Below are 11,624 nucleotides of genomic sequence, written 5' to 3'. Positions count from 1 at the left end.
TACACTCAGCACGTATCCTCGCTGGAGTTCGAGGGCGGCAGCCCTCGAGAAATTTTTTTTTGCCGTTTTTCATTGATGAAAACCGACATTGTAATAAAACCAAAAAAGGCCAACTTTGTTTGTTGCCCTAAAAACGCATGTTATAAGCGGCTGGGATGCTTAAGGCATTGTAAGGTTGATGTACTATTTTTGCTAGATAATAAGAAAGATTGGACGACTATGTATGGTGGACGTAACTCATTCTGGGTGAACCACGTTAAATCTCTGTGTTATCTGTGTCTTGTTTTATTTCTTTATCTTTTGTATTTAAATCTGCATATAATTGTTAGTTCGTATTTGCTTCAGATCTGCTTGAAACCCTAACAGTAGCTTGGGGTAGTGAGTCATCTGGAATAAACTCTATTTCTATAGGTTACTTGTAGCTTAATAGACAATTGTTTGTAGATATTGAGGTGCCTTTGTGGAAGTAGGTTTGGAATAAATTTTCCTAGCCCAAATGCAATTTCTTCTTGTGGCTTGTGGTTAACAATCGTTGTCTTACCTAGGATGATCTTTGCAAATGGGGTTTTCAAGGCCCTTGAATGTGTGTTTTGCGTTACATTAGTGAGGAATTTATCTCTCATCTATTATTTTAGTGCTCCTTTTCTGAGAAACTATGTCACTTTTGGTGGGGTGTTGGGGGTAAGACTTGCTGCCATGTTTCTTCTTTGTTTGAGCTCTGGGTGCATTGGGATAAGTCCCATGCTAAAACCCCTTATCTTCATGTTTCTTGGGCTCTTAGTCCTTAAGCATCTAGCATGTTTGGCTAGAAAGGAATTGGAGGATTTTTCAGGATATAAGGATGGATGCCACATACTTGTGGTGGAAAATTATTCATTCTCTTTGTGAGACTGTTGTGGTTAAGTGTGATTTGACTAGCAATGTGGATCCCATTGATATTGCTATATGCACTTGTCTTACTCTTCGTCTTCAAGGGGGTGCTTCGGTGTTTGGTGGGTAGGGTGGAAGAGGTAGGTGTAGACATCCATTATGGTGGGTTAATTAGAAGGGTTGGTGGACTCCCCCTCCTCTCGGTGTGTTAAAAGTTAACACTGATGGTTCATCTTTGGGGAACCCTAGGAATGCTGACATTGGTGGTGTTGGGCAGGATAGTTTTGGGAATGTTCAATTTATTTTCTCCAACTATAAGGGATTTAATACAAATAATTTAAGGAAGGCTCTTGCCATTTTTTATGTTGTTCAACATTGTTCTGCTCTTGGTTGCCACAAAATGATTTGTGAGTCTGATTCTTATATGGTGGTGAATTTTCTAACCATGTAGGAGCATGGGGATGTTAGTTGGCACTTGGCTTTAGTTATCAGTCAGATTCTTCAATTTTGTTGCTCCCTGGATTCAGTTACTTTCACACATGTTCCCAGGGAGTGGAATGGGGTTGCAGATTGTTTGGCCAAATGAGTCTCGGATCAAATGCAGGGTTGGAATATAATGGATAGGATGCAATTGCCTTCTGATATGGCTCTTATGCTAGATCAGCTAGTGGATAGTGATAGGGTTCTCCAGTACTCTCATCTGGGCTCTCTGTTTGTATCACTTTTGTGTTTGAATAAATTTTCACCCCTTTTCTAATCAATTGAAATAATTTGAAATAATTTGTAATACCATTGAGTAAGTATGTTGTTCTAAAAATCTAAAAATCTAATTTAACTCAAATAGATTTTCAAATCTGATATAATAATAAATCCAAATTAACAAAAATAATTCATATTAAATAATGTGAAAGATAAACATCTCTTAAAATTATATATATATATATATATATATACATATATATATATATATGTATATATGTATATATATATACATATATATACATATACATATACATATATATATACATATATATATATACATATATACATGTATACATGTATATACATATATAAATGTATACATGTCTATACATGTATATATGTGTATATACATGTATACATGTCTATACATGTATAGACATGTATAAATGTATATATACATGTATATACATGTATATATACAGATACATATATATGTATATATATATATGTATAAACATATATACATGTATATATATACATATATACATATATATATGTATATATATCTATATATGTAACACATATATATATATATATCAAATTTCCTATTATAATTACTATATTATTTTGGCATTTCCAAGAACTGAACGTACTTGACAATCCGAAAGTTTTGTAGTGCAAACTTAAATAGACTATGAAATGTCCTGCTGCGTTCGCCATTCAAATCTAGTCTCTGTCAATGCACAATTTTCTAACCTATTGAGAAATGGGTGGTCATCTTGATGGGCTGTGATTGAATGAGTGACAAATTAAAGAAATGTTAAGAAACAGATAAGAAAGAAATATAAAGCATTTGTTTTGTCCACAGGCTCCTTGAATTCTTATTAAAATGTTGCTCAACCATGGGAAATGGTCAGAAGTCTACGCTGCTAAAGGTAAGCAGTTGGCGAGAGTAGAAGACAAACTGAAGAAATATTAAGAAACTATTAAAACAGAGATATAAAGCCTTTGTTTTGTCCGCAAGCTCCAATAATTCTTTATAAAATAATGTCCAGCCATGAAATTCTACGCTTGTGAATGAAATTCCATAGAATAGCAAATAATTATATACCTTCGCCTTCCCACCAGTCGTCTCATTACATATCTTCCACATCCCAGACGACTATAATACTGTTTTAGCTTTTGTGGGAGTCGGTATGTTTGTTATCAAGGATTTGTTTACTTTGCTTTTGTTTGTTGTACACCTATTAATTGTTTTTAAATTAGTATTTTTATACAATACAGATAAGGTTTATAATATTATTTAAAAAAGTATTTTACATATTTATTAAAATGTAGAAGTAACGATTTTAGATGTCAAATGAGATTATAGTCTTGAACAAAGAATACTAAAATAATAAAAAGTAGTTGTTAATTAGGGAGTGTTAGAGTAAATGGAGGAGAAAGTGACCTCACTCATTTTGTTTGCCATAGAATCATTATTTGTTTTCAGTTTTAAATTTATTTAGTTATATTTAATAGTATGTTAATTTAGTATATTATTTGCAATATTTATATATGATAATTGATTCAATTTACAAATCCATTTACTTGTGTATTTATTATGGTCATATATATATATATATATATATATATATATATATATATATAAAATATATGTATTATTTTTATTTGTTTGTTAAATGAAATTACTATTATACTTACGTTTTATGTATGTAATCCCTAGTGCAATCCTTTGTGATATATTTGAATCTAGTTCCCACTATTGGTTTATTAACCTAATTCAAAATTTTCACTATTATCCTTTTGCTTCTACATTAATTTACTTATAATAAGGCCTAGGTTGGCCTATTTAATCACATGTTATAATACACTTGGATGCCACATCATGGAGGATCAAGGATTCCCAATGGATGATCATTAAAACATTAATATCATTTATTTAGAAAAGCCAAATAACATTCATAGTCGATTCCTTGCTAATAAAGTCAAATAGATTCAAAGGAACTTCCATTGGCTTGGAATTGAAAGAGACCAAAGGATTTTACTAGTGGCTTGGGATAAGGTTTTCCTTCTTAAGCAACTCTAAGGTTTGGGATTATGCAAAATTAAAGACACAAATATGGCCTTGATAGCCAAAATGAGACATTTTTTTTTGAAGAACAATAATAATTGGATAAATATCACGAAGGTTAAGTATATTAGAGATGAGGGTGGTTGGGGTATATTATCTTATTTTTATATCCTTGTTGGATCTACTATTTGGAACAAAAATGCTAAGGTTGGACAACTATTGAGAATGCGATAAAAATGGATGGTGAGTAATGGTTATACTATTTGGATCTAGGAAGACCACTTGTTTATTGAGCCTCCCCTTGAACATTCTCACCCCCTTTTAAGGCTTAAGGAGTTATCTAGCAAATTTGGAAGAACTATCGAGAAAAATTGGATGTAGATTGGAATATCCACCTATTAGAGAATATACAATACCTTGCTAAGAAGTAAATGTTGTGAATCTAACATAGAGCTATTTAATAAAATATGTCATTTCAATTTTAGTTCCTTACAAAAGAAAGATGAACTATTTTGAACTAATAATGCTCTAGGTATATACTTAGTCAAAACCGGTTGCAATCTCGTTGTCAATATTCAAAGGTTTTATTTGAATGAGTATGTTTTTCTATTTGGAATGGACCACGATAGTTACCTAGAAGAAAAGGGACTATTAAGGTTCTATTTAGAGATTCTTCCAAAATAGGAGATATATTGGACACAAAAAGTTAGGAAAGTTTGGCTTAAAAGCGGGAACAAAATCTCAAAGTTTTTCCATCATTATACAAAAGAAAGGAAAATGGTGAATTAGTAAGATAAATTTATATATTGAGAGATACTAGAAGAGAAGGAGCTCATTAATAAACATGTAGTCTTCTTTTTCAAAAGGAATGTTAAACAATATAGATGACTCCTTAGGTGAATCCATGTCTCATTTTAGTAAGAAAATCCCCAAGTTGGTTTCTAAGAGTGAAGATAAACTCTTGAAACAATGTTTCATAGAAGAAGTCAAAAGGTTGTTCTCTAGCTGCTTCTAGACAAGGCTCTCAAGCTTGATGGCTTCCTAGAAACATTTTTTGTAAGTGCTAGCATATTGCAAGGCACAACATTTGGGTAGCACTTGAGGACTCACACAAGAAAGTAGTCAATTTAAAGACCTGAATAACACCTTCGAATCTTTTATTCCTAAGAAGAAGAAGATTTTTAATCAATATCTCCATGAAACATAGTATATAAGATACTATCCACAACTATATAAAGTTATCTACAAACAATTCTACTTGAGATTATTACTTAGGGGCAAACTGGGCTTGTTCTTAGGAAATGCATCTTAGATGGAGTACTAATTTAATAAGAAGCTACCCACTCTTTAGCTTGTTAAAGGGATCAAGTGTAATGTAAGTCAAACTAGATATAAACAAGAACAACAAATTGGATAGGAGATTCTTGTTCACATCCCTTAAATCTTTTGGATTTGAGAGAGATTGATTGTCTTGCTAATTCATGATAGTTACAAACCCAAGGTTCTTAATTATTATCAATGGAACTTTGCAAGGTTTCTTTGAGGTTTCAAGAGAATTTTAGCAAGGAGATCCCTTATCCCACTTTCTATTCATAATTTTGGTAGATGCTTTAAGACGATATGGTTTTGTTGTAACTTAACTGGGGCAGTTGGAAGGAATTTCAATTACCTCAAATTTAACTTCTTTGACACATCAACAATTTGTAAACTATTATTCTTTGAGGGATGGCCAAAAGACTAGAGGCTAGGGTCAATATTTTTGGGGATGATTAATCTATTTGTTTAAGTCAAATGGTAAATGCAAGTGTTGCAATGTCTGAGACCCTAGGGAACAAGTAGAAACATAAGTTCACACTACAATTCAAATTAGTCACCCTTCCTAGTATATACCTCGAATTTCCCTTTAACAAATGGCTTAAGATCAACTCAACTATGGGACGCTTGCCAAATTATCTAGTGAGATGACCTCATGGAAATCAAAATGGTTGACTTATCATCATGTTGAAAGTAGTAATATCTACTCTTACCATGTCTGTCTAATGTCTTGAGGACCACAATGTCACATGGGGGTTGCCAATGTATTAAATAGAAAATGAGGAACTTCTTCTAGCAAGGAACATAAAAGCAAAAGAAAATATCCCTAATCATCAAATCAAAGGATGGGAAATATTATGCCACAAAGGGGTATGGATGAATGGAGTGCAAAGAAAAAAGGAATATTCTTCCAACACAACTATGTTGAAACAAAATTTAGTTGGCAATGGCTAGAGGTTTTTCTAGGGCTGCACTACAAAAGAAAATCTTAACCATAAATAGATTTATGAAACTAAGATATTAAGGTCCTTCTAGACGTGTTTTATGTTTTGAGAATATATAAAATGTTTATCATCTTATATTGGGATGCCAATTTGCCTTGGAATGTTAGAGATGCCTTTTTATGTAGCTTGGATGAAACTTCTTCCTTACTATAAATTCATGTGTGGCATCCACCACACTCCATGAATCCTTCACATTTTAGTCGAAGTAGGCACTAAGTTGAGGTTGACTCTCATGAAACCTGTAAGATGATGTTTCTATTTCTTATGTAAGGTAATGATGACAAGATGTGGCATATCACTAAAAAATCAAAACAAGGTGTGATAGAGGCTAAAGAGAATGACATTTATTGAAATATCTTGACATAGTAATAAATGTTGCACGTGCTTACCTTTGTGTATCTCATGTAGAATATATTTTCCAAGAAGATTTAGAGTTTCTTTAAATGAACATGCCCATCTAATTGGCATGCACTTGTAGATAGATGAATTTCTTAGGAGTACTCAAGGAGAAGAGGCTGAAGAGCATCTTCAAATACCGCATTGGCTTAATTCTTCAAGTGATTAAACGGGTTCAGAGAGTTTTTCTTATTGACTCACCATAGACACAAAGTTGACATGAACATTTCATCCATGTTCTTGGCCTTGTTGGAAAATTTGGGTGAGCCATTTGACTCATAGAATGTGTTGTGCAAATGACTCATTTGAGAATAGTTTTTGGTGAGATTGAGGGCATTTTAAAGATGATAGTTGAAGAATTGGGCATTTAGTTGCCATAGGATTTCTATATTATTTATATCACTAGATATTGCACAAAGTGATGCCCTCTCATTTTGATTAACATCCACTTTGCTTTACCATGACACCATCTAGATGTTGGGAAGTGTGTTTTGTTTCTCCAATGGATTCTAGGGCCCATCCTCGTGGAGGGCCTCAACTGGCTTCAAGATTTAAATACCTTATCCATAAAATGTAATTATGCTCCATTTTATATGACAAAGAGCATGTAGACATTGTTTTTGGCATAGGTTGTAAAAACCGCCTATTACAAATCTGTATGAAACTATAATGAGAAAAACATTGTAAAATATTTTGAATTAATGTACATGAAGCAGACCTCTTATTTGTAGTTTACTGATGAAAAAGGAAAAAAAAACACTTTCCTTAATTAATTAAAATTAAATTAATTAATTATATTTTAAATTAAATTAAATTATGCTCAACTTAAAATTTATCTTAATTATATAGTCCAAATCTGAACGATATTTTTATATATAAAGAGGCCAGTGATTGTTTACAGAAAATCAAAATGTAATAGTAATTTATATAGCCAGAAATGGTTGAAGAAAAACAAATGGAGCGAAAGAAGATTTTTTAAGTTCTGCACATTCTTATAAACGACTGTCAAAAATGAAAATGATGTATCATCCGCTTTAACGGGAAACGAGGGCCTCCCCTTACATCTGATAAAGGAGAATTACACTACAATCTAAATTTTGAGTGAATTCTACACGTAGCTCCAAGACGTATCTGTTTTGAGCATTCTAAATTATTCAAAAAACTCAAAAAAATTCACTTACCTTAGAATTCTTATTCCTTTCTCCTTTCTAGCCATAAACATATCATCCTTGATATGGCATCCAGATTCCTGTCATGTTTTTGAACTTCGAGACACATGAATATTCACAAGCTTTTGTACATTATGAGAGGAACTCCTATAAATAGGACAATATGTTAAAATACTTTACATTGTTTCAATAAGCATGTATTGACAACATCATACTTTCACAAACTGGTGAAACGAAAACACATAAATTAGAACCATATACAAGCTCACAGAACTAGAATTTAATTAAAGGGAGATTTGACATGAAAGAAGACTAGATTGTTATGGAAGACAATCTTGAAACAATCAAACATGGACTTAAACTTCTTGATGGAAGTTATAAACATCTAAAATGTAGAGCTGTCCGATGCCAATGTTTCTGTGGGATTGCATTTTTCCAGGAGTTCTGATATGGTAGGTGTTAAATTGGAAGCAGCTGCAGCTCCCATCAAAGATGGCTTCAGGCTCACCAAGGCTTTCGCTACATCACTCATGGAAGGTCGCTCTCTTGATGATTCACTACTACACAGCAAACCAACATGAATGAAAGAAAGAAGACATTTATTGTCTTCCATGTTTTCATTCACATCACTCAATAGCTCCCTATCAACAATTTCTGCCAGTCTGTTTGGAAAAGCTGATCTCACCCACTTGTGCAAGCTCATGTCTCCTACAAACATGTCATCACTTGGTCTCCTCCTTGTAACCATCTCCAATATCAGAATTCCATAACTGTAAACATCTCCATAAATAGAAACATTCCCACCCAATCCATACTCTGCAATCAATTTTACTCTATTAAATTCTTTAAAAAGCTAATAAAGAAAATGATAATGCTAATATAAAGATAATTCAAACATTTTACCTGGAGCAATATAGCCAATGGATCCTTTGAGTGCAAATGTTGTTGTACTCAGTGAATCAGTGGAATTTGTAGAAGTTAAACGGGATATACCAAAATCAGTGACAAGAGCTGTCATGTTGGCATCCAAGAGCACATTGCTGGGTTTTAAATCACAGTGCACAATTTGTAGAGGACAATCATGATGTAAATATTCCATGCCATGTGCTACATCAACAGCAATGCTCAAACACTCACTCAATCCCAATTTACAAAAGCCTTCACCATCCCTCTCAGGGTGCAAATGTTTTTCCAAGCTTCCATTATATGCAAATTCAAGAACCAAACCTTTCAAGTCAGGGTAGAAAAATGCACTCATGATTCTGATGAGGTTACGGTGCCGAATTCTTCCCAACATCTTGCACTCTCTCTTAAAACTCTTAAGAGCTTCTTCATTTTGTAAATTAAGATTCTTGATGGCAATTATCTTACCATCCCTCAACATGCCTTTGTAGACAGATCCAAAGTTACCCACTCCAAGCAAGTTTGACTCGTCAAATCCAGATGTTGCGATGAACAGATCTTGATAAGAAAATTTTGGATAGTTTCCTTGAAAAATAAAGCTCGAGGAACGGACTAGTTGCCTTGAAAGTTTATGCCTCCATAAAATTACTATAATGAAGCAGCATAATACAAATCCAATGGTTCCAACAACTGATAAGACTACTTTTTTGAGAAGGGAATGTTTTCCCTGGGTCAGATTTGGGCATGGAGGCAATGAATAGTGTTTTGGACCACATAGACCAGGGTTCCCCATAAAAAATGTTACAACAGTTCTATTTTGAAACAACCCTCCTTCTGGAATCTGCCCTGACAAATTATTGAAAGAAAGATCCATTTCTTGGAGATTTTTTAATTTGGAGAGTGAATGTGGTATTGGACCTTCAAAGGTGTTGTGAGACAGATTTAGATGCTCTAATGCTGTGCAGTCTCCTAGAGAAATTGGAATGACCCCAGTAAGTTTATTTCCAGATATATCTATGGCTAGAGCCATTACAATTTTACTCATCTCCTGCGGCAACGGCCCTTCCAGAGAATTCCATGAAATATTAAGGTAGAATTGCAGGTTTTTAAGGCTGGCAATGACTTCACCAGGTATCTTTCCCCCTAGTTTATTGTAAGATAAGTCAAGGAGCTCCAACTTCTGACATCCCTCCAAACTAACAGGGATCTCCCCTGATAACTTGTTGTGCTGAAGTAGAAGACGTCTTAACTGCTGGGAGCTACAAAGTGAATCAGGTATTTTTCCAGATAACTGGTTGTGACTAAGATTTAAGAGTCCGAGATGTTGCATATGACTTATCTCACTTGGAATGCTTCCTTCTAATTTGTTCCCACCCAGATGCAATTCTTCCAACTCACGAAATCTATTAATTCCAGATGGAATATTGCCGCTCAAAAGATTATTTTCTAAACCTAAGTATGTCAAGTTTGTGAGATTTACAATCTGTTGTGGTATGCTTCCGCTTATCATGTTGGCCGATAAAGCAAAGTAATTGAGATTAGAAGACAGCTGGCCTATGGTCGGGGCCAATATACCAGTGAAATAATTGATTTTCACATCTATTTCTTGCAAGTGGGAGCAATTTGTGGGAGCATTGAGAAAGGCCAAGGCCAATGTGTTACTGCTGTCACTAACGAGTTGATTGGTGTGTAGGTAAATCTTGGTGAGAAGCTTCAACCTACCTAGTTCCATTGGAACCGTTCCACCAAGTTGGTTTGTATTTAAATAAAGTTCTTTGAGACTGGAGCAATTTCCCAGGGAGTTTGGTATGTTTCCACTAAGCTGATTTCCCCATAAACTAAGATACTCTAAGTCAGTTAGTATTCCCAATTCAGGTGGAATGTTGCCCGATAAGTTATTTAAGGCCAAATCCAATCGAACTAAGGCAGACAGATTCTTGAAAGAGGGTGGAATGGTACCCGTTAGACTGTTACCGCCCATGTAGAGATACTTCAAACTTGTTAGAAGAGTCAGCTCAGGCGGAATGCTGCCATGCAGTTGGTTGAAGGTGAGTGACAGAAGATACAAACTGCGGCAAGCGGAGAGAGCGGGCGGAATGATTCCTTGTAATTGATTGCCGGCCAGATCGAGTATCTGTAGATTTGGCAGTTGGCCGAGATGAGGAGGAATAGTACCAGTGAGGTTATTGAAGGAGAGATCAAGGGATCGAAGAGAGGAGAGACTCCCGAGCACGGGAGAATTGGTGCCGTCTAAACCCATTTGGGATAAATTGATGGCACGGACAGAGTGAAAAGTGCTGGGAATGGCGCCCGATAGACTGTTTCCAAAAAGGTAAATAGTCTGGAGGTGACTGAGCATGCCCAATTCAGGAGAAATGTGGCCGTCGAGCTCATTGTTGGCCAAATCCAATACAACTAAGGCAGACAGATTCTTCAAAGAGGGGGGAATGGTACCCGTGAGATTGTTACCGCCCAAGTAGAGGTACTTCAAACTTCTGATAAAGCTCAGCTCAGGCGGAATGCTGCCATGCAGTTGGTTATAGGAGAGTGCCAGAAAATACAAACTGCGGCAAGCGGAGAGAGCGGGCGGAATGGTTCCTTGCAAATGATTCTGATGCAGCAAGAGTATCCATAGATTTGGGAGTTGGCCGAGTTGAGGAGGAATGATACCAGTGAGATAATTACTGGAGAGATCTAGGACTCGAAGAGAAGAGAGATTTCCCAGCACAGGAGAGATGATGCCATCTAAACCCATTTGGGTTAAATTGACGGCACGAACAGATTGAGACGAGTGACAAATAATACCAGACCAGTTACAGAATGGGTGAAGGGGAATCCAGTCGGGCAGAGCATTGCCGTTTTTGGATACGACAGCTTTGAATCGCAAGAGCAATTGTTGTTGTTGTTGTTGAGAGAGATGATTGAGAGAATGAGGAAAAGCGGAGATTGAAAATATGAAAAACATTAAAAGTAACAAAAAAAGAGCAGCCATGTAAGACAGAACTCTTGTGAGGCAGGGGAAAAACAGAAGGCAATTGAAGAGAATAGAATGGAATGGAGGAATAAATAGATTAGGGATATCAGTGCCTACAAATTACTGTTTAATAATTTCATCAGAAGTTATGTTTCTAGATTTTTTTATTTTGTTTTCTTTAGTTTTTTTTCAAATTAATAATGATGAAGATGGATTTT

At 35.0% G+C, this 11,624-nt stretch overlaps 1 protein-coding gene across 1 annotated transcript; it reads right to left on the bottom strand.

Annotated features, from left to right (window-relative positions):
• Nucleotides 1-7,914: 7,914 nt before the first annotated feature.
• Nucleotides 7,915-11,424, bottom strand: LOC131870973 (putative leucine-rich repeat receptor-like serine/threonine-protein kinase At2g24130). Its single transcript, XM_059215902.1, has 2 exons — nucleotides 8,433-11,424; nucleotides 7,915-8,345 (listed from the first exon to the last, which is right to left on the bottom strand). The coding sequence occupies exons 1-2, from the start codon at nucleotides 11,422-11,424 to the stop codon at nucleotides 7,915-7,917; spliced, it is 3,423 nt and encodes a 1,140-aa protein (XP_059071885.1).
• Between the last annotated feature and the right edge of the window lie 200 nt (nucleotides 11,425-11,624).

The sequence above is a fragment of the Cryptomeria japonica genome, unplaced genomic scaffold (genome assembly GCF_030272615.1).
Source record: "Cryptomeria japonica unplaced genomic scaffold, Sugi_1.0 HiC_scaffold_362, whole genome shotgun sequence".
Taxonomy (NCBI): Eukaryota; Viridiplantae; Streptophyta; class Pinopsida; order Cupressales; family Cupressaceae; genus Cryptomeria; species Cryptomeria japonica.
This window is presented reverse-complemented; position numbering and strand designations above follow the sequence as displayed.

Excerpts from the sequence above, each read along its gene's own strand:
- LOC131870973 (XM_059215902.1), bottom strand. The coding sequence starts at position 11,424 with ATGGCTGCTCTTTTTTTGTTACTTTTAATGTTTTTCATATTTTCAATC. Across the intron at positions 8,346-8,432 it reads CATTGGCTATATTGCTCCAG|AGTATGGATTGGGTGGGAAT; the intron begins GTAAAATGTTTG and ends AATTGATTGCAG.